This window comes from Condylura cristata, unplaced genomic scaffold (genome assembly GCF_000260355.1).
Source record: "Condylura cristata isolate star-nosed mole 26May11 unplaced genomic scaffold, ConCri1.0 scaffold00003, whole genome shotgun sequence".
Classification (NCBI taxonomy): domain Eukaryota; kingdom Metazoa; phylum Chordata; class Mammalia; order Eulipotyphla; family Talpidae; genus Condylura; species Condylura cristata.
Window position 1 is genome coordinate 25,309,941 of NW_004567104.1, and position 24,988 is coordinate 25,334,928.

Below are 24,988 nucleotides of genomic sequence, written 5' to 3' on the forward strand. Positions count from 1 at the left end.
TACAAGCCAGAGGTGCAGGGGCAGTGAGAGGATTCACCAGAGACAGAGTGGGGAGCAGAACAGGCCGACTTACCAAGTATACTGCTGAGGGGAGCAGCGGGCGGGTCAGGAGAGGTCTGCCGGGCTATGTGGATCACTGCCCAGGTGGTGATGGAACTCATGCTGACGTGGCTTTAGTTTCTTGTGCTGTGCTTTAACCCGCTGTGCCAACAGGGCGGGCCTTTTTTGCACTTTTTACGTTTTTGTTTTTTTAATATTGTGTGTTCCCTATGTATCCAGGATAAGAATATTCTATCAGATCTATAACTCTTAAAAATTCTTTCTCATCTGTGGCTGACCTTTGCTAATGTTTAATTTTCTAGTTATTTTAAAGTTCTGTCCCCAGGCCTAGCCCCTCTGAAAGGGTGATGTATCTTTTCATGCTGAGGCCCTCTGCTCAGCATGCTTTCATGCTCATCTTTTCTTAGAACATTGGGGGGCATGACAATGAAAAGGACATTTGTCCTATTAACTAGCAAGCTTGAGGTTATGGTACAGAAAGTGCAAGTGTCCAAACATCTATAATCCATGGAATAATATTTTCAGTGCCATGAGGAGGTATAGTGTGCTACACTACAGTGCATTACCATTTAATGAGGTCTTTGTGAGGACAAGTTCCACAAGAGAGAAAAAAATAATGGATAGTTACATTCTAGAGACTAATAAAATGTTTGTATGCATTCCAGGCCCATGTATTTTCACAGATGATGACAGGGGTTCGAAGATGGAAAAGAGCAAACACTGGCCAATGTTGTTTTCATCTTTATAAATCACACACTTCACTTCAATGATTGTAGAGCAAAGACTGGCTCAAAGGCCACCTCCTTTCTCCCCATGTCTGGGATCCAGTAATTGTCCTTTGTCTTCATATGTGGTTTGGATAAGTAAAGGCAGAGGTAAAAAGGGATAAAAAAATCTTCCAATTTTTTTTAAAAGATTTATTTATTTATGCATAGAAATCAGGGGTATAGGTCAGAGGAGCAGGAGCGTTAAGAGAATTCATAGGAGGTAGAGTGGGGAGCAGGACAGGAGGGTTGACAAAGTACACTGCTGATGGAAGCAGTGGGTGAGACAGGAAAGGTCTGCTGCACCATGCAAGTCAGCTCCTTGGCTGGGGATCGAACTCACACTGAATTGACTGTAGTGATCTTCATGATGCCATGCTTTAACCCATTGCACCACTAGGGAGGGCCCCCACCCAAAATCCATTCTTGAAACACGTGGAGGAGCAGATAAATATGGCTCATTTGATAGCCTCAGAACACATATTTACCAGTCCAGTATTTATCTACCAGTTATTAATATGCATCTACCAGCCTGAACTCCACCCCAGTATACATACATTCTAGTCTCTTTTTTATTGTTTGTTTTTTTGGGTGCATGCAGTAAATGATTCATTAATAAATGTGTTTTATGAGTTTTACCTTTGTTTTATATCCTGGTTAATATTTTGAGAGTGTAGGATTTCTCCCCTCAGGTGTGGTCACTGTAGCTCTCCCACCACCAAAGCACCCATAGTCCTCCACCAGAGTCCACTGTGTCCCCCTTCCCATACCTCCAGTGTCATGCATATGTGGAATATAGAGAACCAAGCAAAGGGTCAGACAAAGGTAAATTTTAATATCATTCTGTTCATTTTGTGGTCTTAAATCAGTTGCCATCTCTTCTGCAAAGGCTTCATTCAACTCTCCTCTTCTTATAGATTTAAGAGTTCCTTCTGCCCTCTTGAAATATGCTGCATCATTTTATTTTTAGCATTTACTTCATTTTGCTTTGCATTGTTCTCATTTGCCCGTCTGTCATCCCTCTGTAAATAGTGAGGTCTTTGAGAGCGGAGATGGTGGCTTCCTTGCATCTCACCCTCCTTCTGGAGTCTATTATAAGCTGTTGCATGTAGTAGGTTCTCACTGACGGTTTATTGTTTGAAGGACATGACATAACCCACAGTTCACCTTGTTTTGTGACCCAGACAGAAGAGGTGTCAAAGTGGTTAATAGTTGTACCTGGAGGTGACAGGGTGATCTGAGGAATTGGAAGCAAATGCAGTCTTGTCTCCCTGTTGGCTGTGACAATGCTCTCCTGTCTAGGATAGGAAAATGGTGATTTGATTTTGAGTAATAAGCAACCCAGATTTAACTGTCTACTTTAAATGCCTTCCACTGTTCTGCTTAAGGTGATTTTCTACCAGCATGAAATGTTTTTCTCAGACAGTTGATGGAGGAGCTGAGTCATGCCTGACTATACTTAATAAGACCGAGGCAGCTAACGCCCTAGGGAGCTGCCTTCGAGGACAAGCTGACATTTCTGACTCCTCTGCTTTTTAAAAGTGGGTGTTATGAGGGAAAGTTGAGCATGAAGATAGCTTCGGAGTCTCCTTTGGCAACAGTACTACATAATGACACTCTGATTCAGACAGATGTTCTCCACCCCACTGCCTTTTGGCTGTAACATGCTCCTTCTGAAGCTGGGGACCCCTAATCAAGAATTTTAAGCTGCTCATTAAAGAGACTCACTCAGTTTGTTCCATTTTCTATTAAATAGTCCCCACCTACCCCAATCCCACTTTTTTTTTCCTTGAAAAGATGGCTAGATTTTATATTTTTATGATTCAGACGAGAAAACACTCCTGAAATTAGCAGTACTGATAAACCTATCATGTTTTAGAGATGGGAGGGGGGGTTAGAAAGCATCATTCTGATTTAGCTTTATATATATATACAAGAAAACTCAATCCAAGGAAAGGAAAGTGACATACTCACAGTCAGCATGAGCGTTTAGATTCTGGAATGACCCAGATCTACACTAGAATCTTAAGTTAACTTGTTGCTGTTGTTAAAAGATAAAATTAGACATATTAAAAATTCTAAGTATTTATTTAAGCAAAAATAAATTCAAATTGGGCAGCACCAAACTGGTGATTTGAAACACTAAAATGATGGATAATAGATAGGGGCAAGACTTTACAGAGAAGAGACCAATGCCAAGTGAGGAAATTACTTGATTGGGTGTAGCTTTGATTGGCTATTGCACAATTAGTTGCATTATTTGGAAATATCTAGTTGAATGTAATTTATTTAGATTTCAGTTATTAGAGCTTGCTACATTGCAGAAAAGTTTTGGTTTCCTTACCTAGTATAGGAAGGTATTAAAGTCCCCTACCCCCCAAGTCTATTGGACCTTGTTTTATTAATTTAGTACTGTGTAATTGTGTGTATATTCTTTAAGTTATATTGGCCTCATGCTCTTCATTGTTAATTGGGAACAATAATAAAAGCATCTTAAAGAGAGTTGTTCATAGAATTAGAAGAGATGACAAATATAAGACATGAAATACTGGCATCTGGGAAAAAATCATTATTAGATAATATTGGTAGTTAAAATATGAATAATGACTGTCTCACTGGCAGAGATAAGACAAGAAATCATGTCTCCTGGCCCTAATGTTATCTTTATAGAGAATACTATTCACATGTCTTGGGACTAAAATTTGAGGCAGAGGAGTTTAAAACTCTATCTGAGACAATAGTCATTTTGCTATAAGACAAAAGGAAAGAACATGGTTTGACATTTTCATTAACAACATAATCAATGTTAGTAGAGTATTTGAGAGAAGGGGGTGCATATAGTCTCCAAAAGATTGGGAATTAAACACAAAACCATGAGGGATCAGCAGAGAAAAGGTTTTTCTGGAATCATGAGACTATTCTTAATAGTGATATAAAATTCTAAGTCATTTTCTGAGCCATGACAAAGTAGAAAAACAGTCCCCATTTTTGTGATCAAAGAATATGATGTATCTGAAATTGATGTGCAAAAGATATAAATTATTGTGGATTCTGTTAACTATTAAAATTTGTATTCTTTGATGGGATGTAGTAGTAAAATGAAGGCAGTGACTGCCAGATGAGCTTGGAACATTGTCCTGCCTCAGAATATGGAAATAAAAGGTTGTTTTTAGGTAACTACCTTCATTATCAAGTTCTTCATGAAGAAGGAAATCATAGTTTTGGAAGACCAACACTACACAGAGACAAGTGTCTTGGACTTCAGTTTTGCCTTTAAATATATATTGGATACACACAAACACACATACACACACCAGAGATATATACCTGTATAGATACAAATGTATCATGAAGTTCCTAAGAGCCCATTTTTTGTATAAGTTCAGAGCTTTTTGCTGACCTAACACCTCTTTGTCTTATTTTCATTTTCCAACTTTTTGATAATTGTTATTCTTTTTATCAATGGCAGAATCTTCGGTGCACAGGTTCAGATGAATGTGAATGCAAAGGGAGAGTGCATACCACATGAAGGCTGTTTTATGTAATAATCAGAGTTCTCACTTTTGATTTCTCTGGAGTGTTTGTTTTTGCTTCATATATGAAATTATCATTTTCTTCTCTTGCTTCCTTTGATTAAAGCGCTTGAATTTCAGAAAAGTTGTTTTGTAGTTTCTTCTTTATTGTCTGCAATGCATACTGGAACAAATGTTCTCAACCTTAAAACTATAGTGAGCCAAGCAGCTGAACATAAATATAGGTATAAACGTTCAGCCTCTGACATAACAGGAAAAAAAGAAGACCAAAAACTGATGTGAGTGTAGTGTGAATTCTCTTGGTTTTATAGAAAGAAGTATCATGAGATCGGAAGAAAGTCATGAAGTCTTTAGATTTCATCCTGTCTCCACTACTCAAGTAGTTAGTAACCCAGGTGCATCTTCCTTCCCCTCTCTAGTCTCAGGTGGGTCTTTTCTTTACCTCTCTGGTCTCAGAGCCCATCCTGTTTAATGTGTCCTATAACTGAGTGGTTTCTGAAACCCATTCCAGAGTATGTAGAATATATTCTGAATAAGTGTAGTTTTTCTAATGTGCATAGTGGGTTTGAGGTGACTTAAGTATGCAGAATCTTGAGCCATGATTTCATCTCTGCATTTGTCTTCCTAAGACATCATTCCTCCCTTTGAGAGCTGATACCATTCTTGAGATGAGGGGTCACTGGATCTCCTACCTTGCAAATTCTTCTTATCACCCTATCACCATTTTTTCTCAAACATTCCCTCCCAGTTCCATTTCTCATGCTTTCAGCTTTTGAAGCTTGCTCCCCCAATCTTCTCTTGGAATCTTTTGTTTTCTACTTGTCACTGCCAGCCTTCAAGAAAAATCTACATGCTTGACACATTATTAAAACTGAATGAGACTACGCTGCCATTTCACAGGTGATGCTTCTCTTAAATGCAGTGGCAGGATTGCAGCCTTTGTCTCTTCCTCTGGCAGGTGATGAAGATCTCATACATACTTTTACTCCAGGCAATTTCCTGCGGATTGCTGAGGAGATTGCTGGCAAGGCTCACAAGACACTTTTTTCCTTTGACTTTGTAGTTGGGTATAGAAGACGGCTGCAAATCTTGAGGTGGGCGAATCATACAGCTCTTAAATGAAAGTTGAAATCCCCTGATGTACTTTCATAAACAAGCCTCCTGACCCTCTGGCTGAGAAGTGAGATGTGGATGAAGGGGATAGAGATCCCTTGAGCACCTGGAGGGCTTTACATTTCCATCAGGTTGTTGAGAGGCAAAGTGATTGCTTGAACTTTCTTTACTAATTAAGAAGTCAATCCAGGTTTAGTTTGCTTTTAGAATTTTGAATTTTCTGTCCCTGGCTCTGGTAAAGTACAATAAAAACCCAAAAGCAAATACAGTGGTTCATGGTTCTTGCTATATTTCCACATCTAAATTCCTTTGTAAAATTAATATATTCATTGAAACTAAACTTGGGTAAATCCTTATTATACACCTGAAGTCATGTGGTATTTTTTTGTGTAAAATCTTTGTTTAACCTTATCAGTAGTTTCATGGGGTAGGTGTTTTAGTTGGTTTTGTATTACCTATGAGGAAACTGAGGTATAGTAGCCTCTTTTCAGTTGCATCATTTATCTTACGTTCAGCCCCAAATAGCCCTTTCCTCACTTGTAAATCAAGAGTGGGAGCAGGAGAATAGTTGAGCATGGTGCAAAATATCTCCCATGGTCAAGTGCTAACATTATCTGCTCCAATTTTCTGGTTTGCCTGTTTCACTTATTTCATCCTCTGGCTTAAAGGGGAATATAGTAACACTGTTTACCTCTCAGCATTGTTGGGAAGTGTTTTTGCAGATAAATATTTGGAATACCTACCTTTAGGGATGATGTAATGTCTCGATTTGATCCCTCTCCACCTCTACCATATACAGTTGACCTGTCTCTCAAACCCCTCTTACACTCTCTCTTGCCTCCAGTCACCTCATCTGTGGGATGTGGATATTACCAGCTATCCTACCATAACCAGAGACCATGACCAGATCTCTGACCCATGTGTTCCGAGATTTTATGATAATATATTTATTTCCAGCACTCACAGTCTGTTTCTTGAAAGGAAATTGGAAGACAGAGCGCATGTTTTTACTAACTTTCATGCATAGTTCGAACACTCATAGGATTCTGAATAAAAATCGTATAATAATAAAAAAGAAGAGTGAAGGGTGCTTGATTATTAACGAGAATAGTAATTGGATCTTTACATCTTAATCATGGATTAGAAAAGATTGCTTGGGAAGAAAAAAAAAACATATAAAGCAGCTAATGACGGCTTAGCGTTTCCCTAGTGTACTGTGCCACAGTTGACATAAGCCTGTTTATTTATTGTCACAACATCCCTGCAACAAAAATCATTCCCTTCAGTCACACGAGAATGCTCATTAGACTAATTTTTTTTTTTAAGAAAATAATGGAACCATGGTACAGAGCAGCACGCCAGCCTCCATTCTTTAGCCTGCTAGCCCCCAGCCTCTTAGATGAGAGAAGCAAAGTCTTTGCGAGGTGGCCATTAGATGATGCTTTTCCATGTTCTCCCTCATTCCACAGAACAGCAGGAAGACTGCTTGTCAGACCCTTTTTGGATAGCCACCCACAATCATTAAGGGTCTTTTTGCTGGTGCTCCAAAAACCAGTTTTGAAATGAAAGGGTGGAGACTACGAAAGAGCCTGGAGACTTTCAGCAGTTTTTCTAGATTTGAGAACTCTAAGACTGTCCTGGGAAAGTTGGGTGTTTACCCAGGTCCTCTGACACAAGGAAAACATTTTATGAGGAGTCAGTCCTATTTAATCCTAGTCTATAAGAGGCACCTCAGTGATGCTAGAGGGGTCCTGTGACAATCATTATAAGGGCCCCACTCTGAGTCATCCTTTCGATAATTTGTGACTTTAAGCACCACCACAGTTATATGTTCTGAATGTAAACTTCATAGGTTTGTTTTTTTATCTGTGAATCTTCATTTTCCCTTTTCTACCTCATCCTTGTCTTTGTTTGATGTGTTGTCATGTTTGCCTGGAGGTGACTTTCTCCATGCTGTTTTTTAAATTTTTATTTTAATAATAAAAGTTTATTTTTATATAATTTTGTGCCTTTTTTCCCATCTCTGTTGTAGTCCCTGTGAGCTTCCCATCACCAAATCACCTGTGTGCCATAACCATAGTCCAGTGCACTCCCCTCCCCCATTTTTGATCCCATTCCCTACTCCACCCCTGTAAAATGTCTCTGGCATATAGTTGTTCATTATTATTATGTATTTTTTTCTGCTTGGTCCTTTATGCTACTGCTATAAGTGAAATCATCGGATATTTTTCTTTTTCTTTCTGACTTAATTCACTAAGGACTCCATGCTGTTTTTTTGGTTTTGGGTTTTTTTTTTTTTTAACTAACCAGGCCTACCATTTGTAATTGTTACAAAAATAGTAGTCTTTACAGGATAGAATGATGATAAATGCTTAGGCTTGCAGGGAGGAAGTTATGATATAAGGGAATGAAACTTGTTCTAGAAGCAAACTCTAACAACTTATGCAAAACTGAAGCTCTAGTCTGTGGATTCCCTTCTCCAGCCTGCTTTCTGAATTTGGCATTCTCTCCTTATCTGATGAATCTTGTCATTCACTCAGGGCTTTTTCCAATTTTCTTCAAATTACCCAATCAAGAAAACTCCCTTTTGGGGGTGGGAGTAAGGTATGTCTAATTATCTGGTCCAGGAAAGCCATCTGCCAGGTTATTAGCTTAGTGTTGTTGAACAGTACAAGTCACCTGAGGGAGTCTGATGAATACTCAGAGCCACGCCAGCTCTCCCCTCTTGCCACTGACTTCTCTCTCTCTCCTTTTGATGACTTAGTTGACAACTACCCAATTTCAGAAACATTTCCAGGCCTTTGTTTGAGTAGTTCTTGAATAAAAAAATACATATTTTTAAACTATACTCTAGGAAATGGAGTATAGTTTAGTTTTGTTTGGTTGTTTGTTTTTAAACTGATGGTTCATCATAGGACACTGCTAGGAAAATATCCATGTATTTTAAACTGTTTTTCTTTTTCATTGTGGAACTTATCTTTAAATGTAAGTACTAATCAACAACAGACAAAATAGAACATCATAAACTGGGGGTGTTTACTGCAGATTCTGATTCATTATGTCTAGGTGGGGTATAAAAGTCTGTAGTTCTGACAAGCTTTCAAGAAACATTACTGATGCTAGATTTAATAGCATTAGTGGAGCATAGATTTAACAGCAAGGGTATAATAAAAAAGGCTATTTCTTGTGTTTAATTTAAAGGTAGAAAGCTCAGAGCTGGTTTGGCAGTTCCATAGTTACTTCAGGCTCCACCTCCTTTCATTTCATTCTCTACCATCTGTAGGGTGTAGGTCTTCGTTCTTAAGGTCCATGATACAGCTCCAGCCATCACATCCATGTTACAAACAACAAAATGGAAGAAATGGTTGCAGGACTGTGTCACCTTCTCTAAATGATGACTTCTAGAATCCACCACAGGACAAATTAAAACATATCTGTTAATCTGAATTAGTTATGTGACTATATCCAGATGATAGGAAAACTTGGAAATATAGCATTTATTCTGAATGTTTATGGACCCAACTGAAAATTCCATTAAACTAGAAGAAAGGGTTCTTGGGACAAGGTCCATGGAACATGTTTAGCCATTTTTACTATAGACCTGGAGAAAAGAAGTTTTACAAAAGTCTTATAGAAAATGGCAACAAAAAGATTAGTTATAAATAAACATGCCTAGAACTGCACATTGTCTTTGGTATTTATATCCTGGGCTCATTCAACTTTCAAATTATAAATTTCATTTTTTGAATGTGGAAAATAAGGTCATAATGGTTGAGCATGGCATACTGACTACCCTCTGTAAATCTGTATGCCCCTGACTCTCCTCATCTACCTCATTCCAAATCCATCTTCCCAAGCTTCATGTTTTCTTTATTTCACTCATTCATCACTGTCTTATATTTTCTATACTTTTCTCATTTTCCCCACCAGTTTATTATCAAACTCCCTGTATTAGTATGTGGATTATGTGAGACCTTTGTTTTGTTCACTGATGCATCGTGACCAAACAACTTTAGTACTTGACACATGAGAGCATGCTCGGAACGTCGTTCTTAAATGCATTAAGAAAGCCAGTAACTGTCAAAGCCCACCTTTGAATCACAACTGTCACTCCAACCCTAGTGTTCTCTGCTTTATGTTGCATGCCTTCTCTATTAGGACTTCAATTAGTGTGTTCATTTCTGGCACTCTTGTATCTTGCCTAACAAACTTGTCCACACTTAACCGTTGATTTATAGTCGGTCTTCATGCCATTCATTCAACATTGCTAGCCACCCTAACCTGTTTTCTCACACCTTAGATCCTGCTGGATCACAGTTCTTCTCTAATAGTTCCTGAGGAGCCATGCATAGCATTAGATAAAAAGACAAAATTAAACAAAACTATCAGAATGGATATAAAACCAATCCTTCCATTAGATTTAATCTCTGCTCTCAGGTTTAGCTATAGTATTAAGATATGCCAGTAGTATTGTTCTCAAAGCATTTAGGGCTCCAGATTAGGATAATTAAAGAAACTGGTTCTTCTCTTAACCTCAGGACTGCTCTCGCTACCCACCACTATAGATAACATATTAATGTATGACTACTGTATTGTACTGTAATGTACTATACAGTACTGTGCTATATTATGCCATAAATAGAACTATGTTCCTGCTTAGATACCTGCCCTAAAAGTTGGCTCATTCCAGCAGGTGTTTTCATTTAGTTAATTTTGTGTCAATGTCTTTCTTTTTCTGAGACTTTTAACTTCTTGTAGGTGAGGATCCATCCAGATTATGCCAATTCAGCTAAGAGGTACGGAGTTGTTTCCATATGCCAGGCCCCTTAACTCATATGCCCTTATGATAGGCCTCTTACAGGTGCAGAAACAGTCTGAGAGGGGAAACAGTTTGTGCCAGATCCTGTAGTAACTGTATGTGGCATATGGAAAGTAACTACGTAATTCAAATTTAGCCCCCAGTATTTTCTTTGTCTTTTCCATGCCCGAGCTTCCTGAATGTTGGACCTCTCCATCTCTCTACCCCAGCATCCAGCAGTGTCTTGCTCACAGCAGGTTCCCACTAAACATTTAACATATTCAAATATGTGAATAGATTTCCTGTGGGAAATATCTTGCTTTGAATGTATAAGCATAGATTTGGGACAAGCATCTTAGATCTATGTGCAGGCAGCTTTTATTTGTGCTACCACTCAGGCAAAAGTAAGTCAATTAATCTCTCTGTCTCTGTTTCCTGGCATGTAATGTGGGAATGGGCATGAAAGCCCAAGAGGCTGTTGTGAGATTAATTAGTTAAAATGTATACCCTGCTATATAAATGCTAATTGCTGTCAGGAGCGTGGGTTGGATTTTCCAGTGACTTGGCTTTGCGAGGCTTTTGCACATTTACATTAGTTCTCTGTGCCACAGCCCCAGTCTTTAAGAAGTCCTTTGACTGAGGGAAATGAGACTTTGTAGTTCCACCATGTTGAGGAACCCGTTTACAGAGGACTTCCAGTGTAGAGTAAACTGGATAAGAAAGGACATTTTATACAAAAAAGCAATTTGTGCCAGTAATTTACTAAATTCCCTTTGCTGTTATTAGAGGCAAATCTATTTGCATAACAACCTTTTCCCCAGTCTTTTCTTCAGCTGGTGCCTGCAGTGAATCATATAATTAATTTGGTATTACATGACACTTCAGCCTGTTGCCATAGATTTTATTTTTATTTGTTCATTGAATAATTTAAAAAACTCTGACAAAATACCCTCAGGTGGCTGGCTGGAAAAATTTAAAAACATACCCAACTGAATTAAAAGAATCAAATACCCCAAAGAAAAAATTTTATTATAATACCATTCTTGCTAATGTTTAAGAATAGTGATATGTGTGTTTTCAGTTCCTATTGTAAAGGAGTCTGTTTCACTTTTAAAAATATGCATTTGGCCCATGAAATATTTTGTAAGGGAGATACATAGTGGGTATAATGATTTATCTTCCCCCTTTAAACATATTGCATTTAATTTGATTGAAAAGATTTTAAGTCTTTGGAACCAGCCAGAAACCGGTAGTGATTGATCTGTATTTAAATTTTAGTATGAAGGACCTTCAACAAAAGCTATTTTTTTATGTGTTTGTGCTTGACAATATTAGGTTAACAAAAGGAAAATTCTGCCTTTCCCTGTTAGTCAAAGTAGATGCGACTAGTTGCTATAAACAAATACTCCTCTATATCTCAGTGATTAGACAACATGAGCTTTGATTTTTACTCAATTACAGTTTGCCAATGAGATGGCATTCCTGGGCAGCTCTGTTCCAAGTAATGGCGGAGGTCCATTTTCATCTTGTGATGCTAACCTTTTCAAAAACTTCTGGCCTTGGAATTTCCACTTAGCGGAGGCTTATGCCAAGAGTTTCAGATTGTACAACATCTGTGGCAACATTCTAATGGTCCGAACCAAATACTGTAGACCAATCCAATTGCTAAGGATACACAGTTTTTGTGTGAGCCAATGAAGAGACCAGAAGATTTGCAAACATTTAGCTAATCTCAGATATTGTCTACCCCAACGATCACCAAACATCTATTTCCTACCTCCTCCTAATTTGTTCTGATCATCAAAAATCTATTTCCTACTTCCCCCTAATTGGTTCCTGAATGCATGCGTGTGTTTGAGATATTATACTAGCTCTCTTTTCCTGTCTCCCTTTCCTCAGTCAGCATCCTCATATTTTACAAAAAGAAACTCCATCCGTTACTTATTATCTACCAAGTTATAAAGACTCTGTGGGACCAAAGTGCTGTCAGAAAGTCTCTTTTAATCAAAGTGCCCTTACCCCTCCCCCCCTCTCAGAAGAGTTTCCTCTTTGTATCTAATATCCCCTTGTTCCTGTTAAGGATGAGTCATGACATCAGAACTGGGGTCTGTTGGTTCAAATTGGGGTGATCTGAATTGAGGTATATTATATAGTGGAGTTTCAGGGAAAATAATTTTTATTTAACAGTTTTGCTTCTACCATTATCCCAGTTTGGAAAGTAGTACAACGATCTTGATATTAGAAACAAGGTAGAGAATATCTTGTGAAATACAGATGACAGTAGCATCTTACTTCATCCAGACTACAAACTTAGTATGCTAATGGTGTAAACCCCCATCCAACTTTTTTTTTTTCTCTTTAAAATTATGCCTGGTATTTCAAAAGTGAAATGATTGTCATGTCAATGCTTATTAATATATTTTATAGAATTAAAAAAATGAAATCAAGATTTTTTTCCTAACAGAAAGTAAATATGAATAAGATGATTTGAGACTGAGAATTCCCCCCTGCTTCCTTTTAATCTTTTTATTATTATATTATTTGTTATTTTCAAAACAAATCATACATAGAGATTTTTTTAAGTCCAATATAGAAAAAGGCTTACTCCAAAATAATTTTACTCTGTCTGCCTTACTTACTTCTTTCACTAGTTCACTTTGTCAGAGACAACTACTTCTGTGTATTTCATTTAATTTTTTCAGCATTTCCCATCTTTATTTTGATAACCAATTTGTCTATGTTGTTATTTTTCATTTAACAAACTGAGGCATTATTTTTTTTTTAGTTTATTTATAGTAGATAAGGATAATCTCTTTTAAACTGGTAAAAACTGCTATCCCATATAGAATTCTCACACATTTCTCCAAAAACATGCTGTTACAGTGTTGACTTAACCAGTAATCATTAACTTAATGTCTTCACCTATTATTGACAAGCTCTGATTTTGTTAGCTTGCTTCTTTTATTTTTGGAATTGAATTACCTTGTTTTCTATACTTAACTTTATGCTTTTTGGGAACTTTTCCCACACTTCACAATTACCTTTCAGTATAATTTTCCACAGTGCTAATCTTATCAGATAACCTTATCAGTTGCAATATTTTTGTCTTTACTGAAATTTCCATTCCATTCTACTTGTACTGGTTTGTTACCTACTTGTGCTGCCATAGTTATTATCCTAAGATTGCCTTTATTGCTATGGGAATTCCTTCCCCTTTCTCTTGAATTGAATCAAATATTTCTGGATCCCATATTTTCCTGATTTTATCTCTTACTTTGGTAAAACAAATCCTCTGAAGCTTCTTGATAAAAAGCATATGTCACTTACACACTTGAATGTTTAATTGGGTTTAGATTAAAGATTAGAAATAATTTTCCTTCAGGCTCATTATCTTCTTGTTTTCCATCTTATTTTTGAGAGATCCAAATCCATAATGACTGCTTGTTATTTCATGTGAACATTTTGCCCCATTTTTCACTTTTTGAGATCTTATAGAAGCTTCTTTTTCCCCACAGATTTTAAAATGTTTTTGTGGCATAAGTCTTTTTTTTTTACCAACTGTGCTGAGTCAGTTGAAAGGTCATTTTGCTGTAGAAGATGATAGTCTCAAGACCTGGGATTTATTCTTCCTTTGAATTATTTGAGAATTTTCTTTTTTCTTTCTTTTTTTTTCTTTTCCTTTGGGACTTTTGTTGTGCTGATCCTTGACTTTGGTGCAAGAAAGTACTCATTTGGGGGTCAGAGTAAGAGAAAAGTGAAGTTTTTATTCCAAGTATTATGGTACACTCAAAAAAAAAAAAAAAAGACAGTGTGAGCAGAATCTTGGGTTGTGGGCTGCTAACATTACTTATGTATATGTGTTTAGTAGGGCCTGTTTAATCGTAATAGGATCCTGGAGGTTAAACCAAGATAGTGTTTAAATAATTAGGATTTGGCTCATCCAGAATTACTGGATGGGGGAGAGGAGTTGCAGTTTACCATGTTTTTCCCCTATCAGAGACTCCAGTAACTTTTATGTTTATTTACCCTCATATTTACCATCTTGATGAAATCATTGGAAACAGCAAAGATCTGCCCTTGAGTCCTTCAGTCTCTGTCGCAGGGCCCTTCTTGTTTTACTGGAGAGGCCTTTTATCCTCTTTGCCTTTAAGGGGTATGGGCAATAGTCTCAATCTTCTGTAGCTCCTTCCTGCTGAGAGGAGCAACAGGCATGAGTGGTGAAATTTTGAGAGAGAGAGAGATTTAGAACAGGTTGTTACATGCAGTTGTTGAATGTTTGACTTCAAGAGATTGAACAGACAAAAAAATCCCATCATTAACAGGATATAAGAGTAATTATCAGGACCCCTGTGAGTGAGGTGACCGAAGATCCTCATTCTATAAACCAGTCCCATGTATTTGTCATTCCTTGAATTCTACAATCTTTCGAAGATAAAGGAGACTAGGTAATTTAAAAAAGCAAGGGCCAAAGTTCAAAGAAGGGAGCATATTCTACTAGGAGCCACTGTGAGACAGACTGAGTCCCTTAATTAGCCGAATCAGTGAGGAAAGGCTTTGTTTATAATTGTAGTGCAGGGCCAGGATGCACTTTCTGTGAGGGACCTGCATCTGGTTGGCTATTTTTTTTCTAGGTCCCAGCTGGCCTTGGAGACCAGCTCAATGTTGTTGCTATTACTCCTCTGCCACAAGCCTCAAAGAAAAGAAATTTGGGGCCCTCCCTGGTGGCACAACCGATTAAAGCACAGCACTGCAAGCTAGCTGCTGCCATTTCAGCATGAGTTCGATCCCGGCCCCAGATGGCTCTGCAGACCTCTCCTGTCTCACACACTGCCCCTCAGCAGTGTACTTTGTCCATCTGCCTGCTTCCCACTCTCCCTCTGATGAATCCTCTCACCATCTCTGGACTGTATCCTGGGTCTGTATGCATAATTAAATAAATAATTTAAAAAGAAAAGACATTTGATAAGTTTTTTTTTCATTTTATTTAAAGTCTGAGAGCAAATTAACCTACCTCTTAGCATCCCTTGCAGTTTTAATTTTCCCTCTCAGCCTCCCTCCTCCTTTTTAATTATTGTGCTTTGTAGATTGGTTTATTCACCATCTTTCTTTGTTGGTTAAGCATTTATCCGTTTAAAATGGACTACACTGGATACCCCATTGATGATGCTATTATCTTTTCTCTTGTTCTTACTTTTCTTTGAGGCTATGTCTTGAAAAATTACTTTAGTTGTAGTGGAATTTCAGAAAAGGTAAAGGTATATATTCATATTACATATTTATCTAAACATCTATGGTTTCATTGCTATAAACTGAAAGCTAATTATGCAGTTGGGCAGTTTTAGTAAAAATATTTTTAAAGAATTAAGTGTTTTCTAAAAATATTGTATATATTACATGGTTTTAAAAGATATTTCTAAATGAAAGCGTAGTAATTATATTTTGAATCTTGGAGAAGCCCATTTGTTAAATTTCCCAGAGAGTTACTCCTTACTTAGGGTTTTGTTACTACTTACAAATCTTTATGGAAGTCAAAACTGCAAATCTTTGCTTTTACAAAGAATGATGTTATAGCTTTTATACTTTGTTTAATTAGCCACTGCTATTTTTTTCTCTGACAGTTTTATTTGCCAACACAAAATGTTGCTTAGCAAACAACCACAAACTTCAGTCAGAAAACTTTTATTTATTGCTTATGTATTCTCATCCATGAGTCCATGAGGGTAGAGCTTGCCTGGGCAGTTCCTCTGACATAAGCTTAGCTCAGGTGATTAGATGGGGCTGGTGTTTGCATTTTTGGCAAGTCACAGCAAGGCCAGGCAGTAGAGCTTCTAGAGGGGTGCAGTTTTCTGTTGAGGTGTCTCATTTGTACTCCCTTTACTTAGTAAGTTTTCCTAGGTGCCTTAGTCAGTTAAGGCTGTGAATACCACAGGTTTGGTGACTTAAATGACAACCATTTATTTCTTGTAGTTCAGGAGGCTAAAAAGTCCCAGATCAAGGTGAAGATTTCATTGTACTGATTTGCAGAGGACTGTTGTCTTTGTTCACACATGGGGACAAATGTCCTCTGTACTTTCATACATATCATATATGTAAAATAAGTTTATTTGATGTCTAATTCCTCTCATTCAAAAATGGCCCATCTAAATTATTAAAATTATTTCCAATAAAATTTCATATTTATATGATTAATGTTTAGATTTAATTAGTAAATACATAAGTGCATTTAATAATTACTTATAAAATTGAATCTATATATTATTTAAATGGTTGGTACTATGAATCATAATAGAATTCTTTCCAGTAGGAAAAAAAATAGCACTTAGAAAAATTATAATTGAAGGAAAAAAACTACAAAACATAAAAGTACATCCCATTAGAGTAAAAATTATGTATAATGATAATAGAATTAATAATACAAGTTCAAAGAGAACAAAGAACAGAATAAATTTAGCAATTAGAAAAAAGTGTATTTACTTATTTTTAGATCAACTTGTATATATTAAGTCACTGTTCCACTGTATTACAGGTGTATTGAAAAGTTGGCATAGACATCTTATGTTAAAATGGCATTATTTGCAAAAATGGCATTAAGTATCCTTTCCAACTATTAAAGCTAGCATGAAAAGTTTTAGATGTCAGCTAAAATGTCAAGAAGAGTATAGATTTACATATATATACATATGCTTATGTATGTATGCATGTAAGAAAATTGTTTTAGGATGATTGTGAACTTTTTTTTTTAAAGATTTATTTCTTTATGCATACAGAACTGGGGTACAGGCCAACGGTGCAGGGGCGGAGAGAGGCTTCACTAGAGACAGAGTGGGGAGCAGAACAGGCAGATCAACGAAGTACACTGCTGAGCAGCGGGCAGGTCAGGAGAGGTCTGCCACGCCATGTGGTCTCCTCCGGGGCAGGCGGGAATCGATCTCATGTGGAAGTGGCTTTAGTTTTCAGGGCTGTGCTTTAACCCGCTGCGCCACCAGGGAGGGCCCTGATTGTGAACATTTAAGGCTTCATTATCCCTGACCTTCCTCCTTGCCCTTGTAAGATGAAATCTTGTATTTCCATTCAGATATAACTCTTTTAAACAGTCGTTTACTGTTGTGTTTGTTTTTCCCCTCCTGTATGAAAGTGATTATTTTTCATTATTAAAACCAAATTATGAATGTCATCACACATTTTATTTGACTCCTATTCATTGAAACTCCAGGACCCTTGTTCCCAGGGAGAACTGCTGTGAGTTCTTCACTTTTAAGGTCTTCACTGCTACTGTCCAGTAGGGTAGTTGACAGAGAATGTGACAAGCCCCAAATCTAGATGTGCAGTATTTGTGAAACACATTGAATTTTTAAGATTTAGTGCCCATAAAAGAATGTAAATGCAAAATAACTAAAAATTTGGGGTTATTTTAGCTATATCAAGTCTTATAAAATGTTAACATTAATTTTCCTGCATTTATTTCATTAATGTGACATGGAGGACATCTGAAACAATATGTCTGGTTCACTTTCGGTTCCTATTAGGCACTACAAATCTAGCTCCCAAGTGAGGACACCCTTGGAACAACAAGAGTCTTTGAGGTTTATCACTTCAGTTACCATTTTCTCCTTAGAACTTTCTCTGAATCCAACAAAGTGAAACGGCACATGACTTCTTTATCAGATGAGATTCTATCCCATACTTCATGGGTTTCAACAAGATCTAGCTTTTGGATCAAACTGTTAACAATAGATAGTTCAAAGCTGATAAAGGAATGAGGGGAAGTCAGTTCTTCATACCACCTACTCCACACAATTATTAGAGAGGCTATTGAAGTTGACTAGAGCAGGGGTTCCTGGGAAAGATCGGGCAGCCTAAAGAGAAGGTGTGTTCTCTGGAAACCTTGCACATGAGGTGAGGTGACTCATTTGTCCTTTCTTTCTTTTTGCTTGTTCCAGAACGCTGTGATGACTGGGGACTAGATACCATGAGGCAGATCCAAGTGTTTGAAGATGAGCCAGCACGCATCAAATGCCCACTCTTTGAACACTTCCTGAAATATAACTACAGCACAGCCCATTCAGCTGGCCTTACTCTGATCTGGTATTGGACAAGGCAGGACCGAGACCTGGAGGAGCCAATTAACTTCCGTCTCCCTGAGAACCGCATTAGTAAGGAGAAAGATGTGCTTTGGTTCCGGCCCACCCTCCTCAATGACACAGGCAACTATACTTGCATGTTAAGGTAGCCTGACTCTTGGCAGTGACTTTCTCCTTTCCTTTTCATTCCTGGGCCTTCGTCCAGGAAAGTACCGCGAAGGAAGTACTATGTACTGTGTACTATGAAGTTGCAAATGAGAAGGAAACGTTTAGAAAGAGTTACACTTCTCCTTTGTGACTTAGTAAGGTTAACTGAAAGTTGTGTGCAGAGAAAATTATTGGGTTCTTAAGAACATTCTCCATAGGTGATTTCTTTTCAAATCCTAATATCTATCACACTATCTGTATGTGGGGCTTTTTTAATTTCTTCTTCTTCGTTCCCTGATATTAAAATTTGCCTGCACCTTTGCCCCACATGGAGATATCTATATTCCGAGACAATCAATAAAGCATTAATGAAACCACATTCATAGCTCGCATTCTTGGAACCTTTCAAAGTGCCTAGCACAGAACCAAAGATTCAGTATGCTTTCCTAGAAATAGACTACCTAGGAGGTACTAAATGTAGTCAGAACAATGCACTTCAAATTTTTACACTAAAGTTCACCTAAGAAACATATGGACACCAAACTCCTAGGAATCCAAGAATGTAATACCCCATTAGTATAAACTTTCTTTCAAATTTACTTTTTTTCCTTTAAAGTTATTCCAGATTCTGCATTTTATTCCATGTTATACTTAATTTATTTTACAACAGATTAATGTTTAGAGGAACCACCGTCCCCTCCAGTTCTCTTTTAGCTTTTAGGCTGTAATACCAAAATATCAAAGACTAGGTGATAAACAACAAAAATGTGCTTTGTTATGACTCTGGAAGCAAATTGCCAAAATCAAGGTTTTGACAGTATTGGTTTCTTTCATTTCTCCTTGCTTTCTAGATGGCCATCTTCTCTTTATGTCTCCTTTTGGTTATCTTCTGTGTCTTCTGTGTCCTCATCTCTACCTGTGACAAGAACAGCAGTCATTTTTAATTAGGCTCCACCCCCATGACTTCATTATTTTTCCAACATCTATCCCCAAATGCAGTCAATTATAAAATATGAAGGTTAAATCATCAACCTGTGAAAATGAGTCTACAGTACATAACAGTAGGGCTGAGTAACATGACCTAACCATGCAACAGGTTAGAATAACATAACTTAAAAATGGGTAATCCTAAAACTTCTGAATGTTCCCTTGTCTTACATATGCTAACTGTTCTCTGATGGGGAATTATGAATATATTTTGATAAATACAAGCTGTTTTATGGTTAAGTGGAAAAGGGCTTTATTGTCCCAGTAAAGAATTTTGATCACCATGACTTTAGGAGTCCTATGTAACCTCTAAAAGGCCTTTCAGAGGCTTTCTTCTGACACTTGAATCTTATTGGAATGGACTCTTAACTGCTATGTCCAAGGACCTGAAGTGCTCATGTGTCCATTGTTTATTTAGTAGGATACCTTTTAGGAGAGTCAGAACATTTTATAATGAAAGGAACACTGAATTGAAAAGACAAAACAAGGCCATCATCCCTGCTCTGACACCATTTAGCTGGTGATTTTAAACAAGTCATGTTTACAACTAAGAGCTTTGGTGTCTATATCTGCACAATGAAAAGGGCGGCCTACCTGCTGTTCAAGTTCCCTTTCACTCTTAACAACTGCTGGTCATTTACATCTGCTAAATGGATATCAGCAAAAAACCAGCAAGGGGTCCTCAGTTTTCTTTATGACCTGCACCTCTGCTACAATATATTCTAGTGCTTAGTATCTCTTTGGCATTTTCTGTGGCAACTGAATACTTGTTTAAAGTCTTTTTGGAAACTTTCTGAAACTTCTTTGATACTTCTAAAGCAAAGCTACATGATTATTAAGGTCTGAGTGTACCTTTAATGTAACTTATCCATTTCTGGATTGTCCTAACTTCTGTGTACCTGTCTGCCTATCTTATATAGCTATAAAGAAAATGTAGAATGTGGGGATAACTTCCACTGAATTCATTTTTAATTCATAAGTGATTATCTGTACTTGATAAAAAAGAGATCACCAAAGAAAAGGGTAGACAGTGAATGACCCATTGAATTTATACCCTAAAAAAACCAGTTACTTTTATTATCTATGTTTCCTTTGTTGTTGTCATATATAAATGAAATATATATATGTTTTACATCCATTACATTAATTTAACAAATATTTATTCAGCACCTTTTAAAGTATGGGCACTGTACTAGATTCAAGAAATAAAAGAAAACACACATGGCCATATCTTTGCTTAAAATTCAATTAAGGAATGTCCAGGGCACTAGAGAATTAGAAATATAATTTAGATGTTGGGTGGCTTGAGGGTGACACAGAAGACCTTGGTGTGAAATGTGAGGGGATAGAAGAGCCCCCTAATAGATAAAACAATCTGTGCTAACTCTAAAATAGAAATATCCACCAGTCATCCTAAGTAGTTTTATGTGTTTATAAGCATTTTTGTGGTTTTTTTTATTATTTATTTATTCGTACAGAACTGGGGTACAGGCCAGAGATGCAGAAGGTGAGAGGCTTCACCAAGGACAGAGTGGGGAGCAGAACAGGCAGATCCACGAAGTACACTGCTGAGGGGAGCAGCGGGCGGGTCAGGAGAGGTCTGCCGCGCCATGTGGTCACCTCCAGGGCAGGCGGGAATCGAACTCATGCGGAAGCGGCTTTAGATTCTCAGTTCTGTGCTTTAACCCGCTGCGCCACCAGGGAGGGCCTGCATTTTTGCATTTTTTAACAGATACGTACATCCCTGAGTGACTGTCACATGATTTTGTTCACTTTCTTCCTTTTATAGATTTTTCCATCGATCCCAATGTTTTCTTGTTAATGTAGCACTGGATGTGCATTTTTGATAATGTGCCCGCTTCATTTCATCTTTTTCATACTTCCATCATAAGAAGGAAATTTCCAAAAGTAGAGTTACTGAGACAAAAATATAGACTTGTAATACCTCTGGAAACATTTTCAAAAAATTTTATACCATTGTAACTAAATAGTTATTTGGTTATTCTCACCTTTGTCTCACCAATGCTATTGAGACTGTTTCTTTTTCTTTCTTTTTTTTTTAAGATTTATTTATTTGTGCATACAGAACTGGGGTACAGGCCAGAGGTGCAGGGCAGTGAGAGGATTCACCAGAGACAGAGTGGGGAGCAGAACAGGTAGATCGTTGAAGTACACTGATGAAGGGAGCAGTGGGCGGGTCAGGAGAGGTCTGCCATGCCATGTGGATCACCTCCAGGGCAGGGGAGGGATCGAACTCATGTGGAAGTGGCTTTAGCTTCTTAGTGCTGTGCTTTAGCCTCTACGCCATCAGGAAGGGCCCTTGAGGCTGTTTTAAGGATAAACATATATATACTTATATCACATCATGACACAGGAGTGTTTGTGTAGACACAATGTCATATTCACCAATTCAAAATCATGTGTGAATTCACATATATATGTATGTTTATGTATATATTTACAATAAATCTGATTGTACTATGATTTCCTTTGGTAAAGTATACATATATGTGTGTGTATATATATATATATGTATAGATATACACATGCATACATATGCTTACACACATGTGTTTAGAAATACGTAAAAATATTTATATATCAATAATAGTTCACTGTCATTTTTAGTTTGTGACATCCTGTGGTATAGGCAATAACTCAGCCTTTAATTTTTACATGAATTTACACATATAAAGGCAGTCTCAAAGCATAGAATGGCTCCACTTAGTTTATTTTAATGTGTTTGCTCCATTAAATCAAATGAAAATAAGACTGTCCATTCATTGCATATTTCTCATTATAGGAACACCACATACTGCAGTAAAGTTGCATTTCCTCTGGAAGTTGTTCAAAAAGATAACTGCTTCAGGTCCCCCATGAAACTCCCAGTACATAGAATATATCTAGAATATGGTGTCCAGAAGATCTCTTGCCCAAATGTAGATGGATTTTTTCCTTCCAATGTCAAACCAACCATCACTTGGTATAAGGTAAGTAAATGAGAAGATATTTTAACCACTCTAAAATGACAATTATTACTTGGGCTAGTGGTGTATAAAGTGAGTTTTCTCAGCAGTTATATTTCTTCCTCATTAACCCTATACATATCTGTATCTGCATCCTTCCTTTTGTACCACTTTAAAGGCAGGGTGGTGAATACTTTTCCTCAAGCCATATTTCTTAAATTGCATTCACTAGAATCCTAGAAGTGTCATATTGATGTTAACTTCATGTGAAGCATGGTTTGAAAATGTTGCCCATTTCTACTGTTTTGAGTGAAGTCAGAAGTTGTTAATTCATCTGATAAATTTTAAATCCTTGATTATTCAGTAACTGTAGTTTTTACTTATATGTTTTCTTGTTTTCTTTTATTGGTGGACACAGTCCATCTGTGGTCTCTTCTACATCTGACAGGTCTGGAAAGTGCTTAATTATAAACAAGACTGTTGGAAGTAGTCTTTATGACAACAGCTTATTTTTTGAATCTCTCCAGATTATCCACATAAGCCAAAGCCCAAACTCACTAAGTTTACAACAAAATTTAGTGACAGGTTTTCTCCAAGAACCACTTTCGGTAAAGCAAGTGGGATAAACCACTGACATGACTCATCTAGAAATGGGAAGGAACAGATAGCAGTAATGTGGTGTGTGACAAACACGAGAACTGAAGAACCACAAATGAGCCAGTGGGTACTAACCGGAAACCTTGGTGGGCCAATTGAGAACAACAGCTGAAATTAGGGGAGGTTTTTGCTTTCTAGTAGAGGAGTGCAGGACACCAAAAGTGAGAGGTGCTAAGGAAATGAAATAGTGTTAGTGCCTTAGAACTCTATAAAATACCAATATAGAAGTGAAACTACTGGGAGTCAAATTAAATGTAGACTGCATCAGCACACTATCGAGGTAGGAAATTAAAGAACCAAGCTGACACAACAAAGGAAAAAGAGAGAAAATCTGAACAAAATATTTTTGAAGAGAATATCTGTTAAAGAAACCTGGCATATGCTAAGGCTCAGAATAAACTAGTTTTACATAAAAATGTGCAACACAAAGAATCAATATAAATTCCTATCCAAAATTATAATGAAAAATAGAATAATATTTATACAGAAAAAAGGAATAGCAGAGTTTATTTTATAAAATATTATTACAAATAGTGCTGCAAGACATTAAAAGACACAAAATGACAAACATAAACAAAAATTTGAAGAGTCCAGAAATTTTTTTTAACTCAGTGAAAGAATTTCAGAAATGAAGCTAAACTGAGAGAACTTAGCAACAAATTAGTACAAGAGATAATGCCTTAAGTTTAATAGAAAATTGTCGAAAAATTAGAATATAAAAACAGATGAGTAAAGATGTTAGAGTGACTATACTAATTTCATATTAATTAGGTTTTAAGATAATGAGTATTATCAGAGATAGCAAATTAGCAACAGATGGCTTTTTAGATTAATAAAGAAAAACATGAAAATAACAATGATATATGTGCTAATAGCACTTCAAAATAATGAGGCAAAAGTCAACAGAATTAAAGTAAGAAATAGACAATTTCATAGTCATGGTTGAAAATGTTAGCATGTCAGTCTTTAATGAAATGATTTAGGAGATGATTTTAAGAACCTTCCATTAGCAAAAGATGGAAAAGTTTTATAAACCTTAAGTTAGTATATTAAGTAAGTTAGTTTAATAAAACTTAAATTAGTATATTAGCAATGGGTTGATTCCCATGAATTAAGTTCAAATCCATACATTAATAATGATATTAAAAAATATTAATCACATTTAGATATCAATAGGAAATCAGTTCAGTTTCTTGAAAACTGGACTATAGAAAAAAAATCAAGTATTTGTTATACCTCTCTCATAAGTATATGGGATAATAGGCTAGTACAGGTAATTGTGTCTTGACAAGAACATTTCTAATAATAACTGAAAAGGAAATTATAGGAATAGAATGTAATCATGTCACATTAATCCAAAGGATTAATAAATCTAAATTTTAAACATCAACAAATGATAATATTACCAGAAAAGAAGCTACCAGACACATTTCTTGCAATGAAAGAACACAATGTTAACTACAGTTGTGCCAAATGGATTAAATTTGAGTTTGAGAAACCCTTTGGAACTCACTGCCATTTTGCAAGGAAGTATAGAGAATGGAGGAATATATTGATCTGTACCATGAGTTTACAATCAGCAAAATCCAGTCTGTGGGAAATTCTAGAGTTGAAATGCCTTGGGGCATTCAGCAGATAATTAAAAAGAAAGCATGCTTATTGAATTTTTAAAAATAAATTTTGCTTCTTTTTTAATGGAGAGATCATTGCATTAAAAAACAAGAAGAGGCCCTCCCTGGTGGCGCAGTGGGTTAAAGCACAACACTGAGAATCTGGAGCTGCTTCCGCATGAGTTCGATTCCCGCCTGCCCCGGAGGTGACCACATAGTGTGGCAGACCTCTCCTGACCCACCCGCTGCTCCCCTCAGCAGTGTACTTCATC

General features: G+C 36.9%; 1 protein-coding gene across 2 annotated transcripts in view; it reads left to right on the forward strand.

Annotated features, from left to right (window-relative positions):
• IL1RAP (interleukin 1 receptor accessory protein) overlaps positions 1-24,988 on the forward strand; it is a 128,590-nt gene that overhangs the window by 61,377 nt on the left and 42,225 nt on the right. For both annotated transcript variants that reach the window (XM_004675100.1, XM_012729980.1), the window contains exons 3-4: positions 18,209-18,494; positions 22,287-22,473. In XM_004675100.1, the coding sequence (XP_004675157.1) occupies positions 18,209-18,494; positions 22,287-22,473 (473 nt within the window). The remainder of the gene's footprint in view (positions 1-18,208; positions 18,495-22,286; positions 22,474-24,988) is intronic.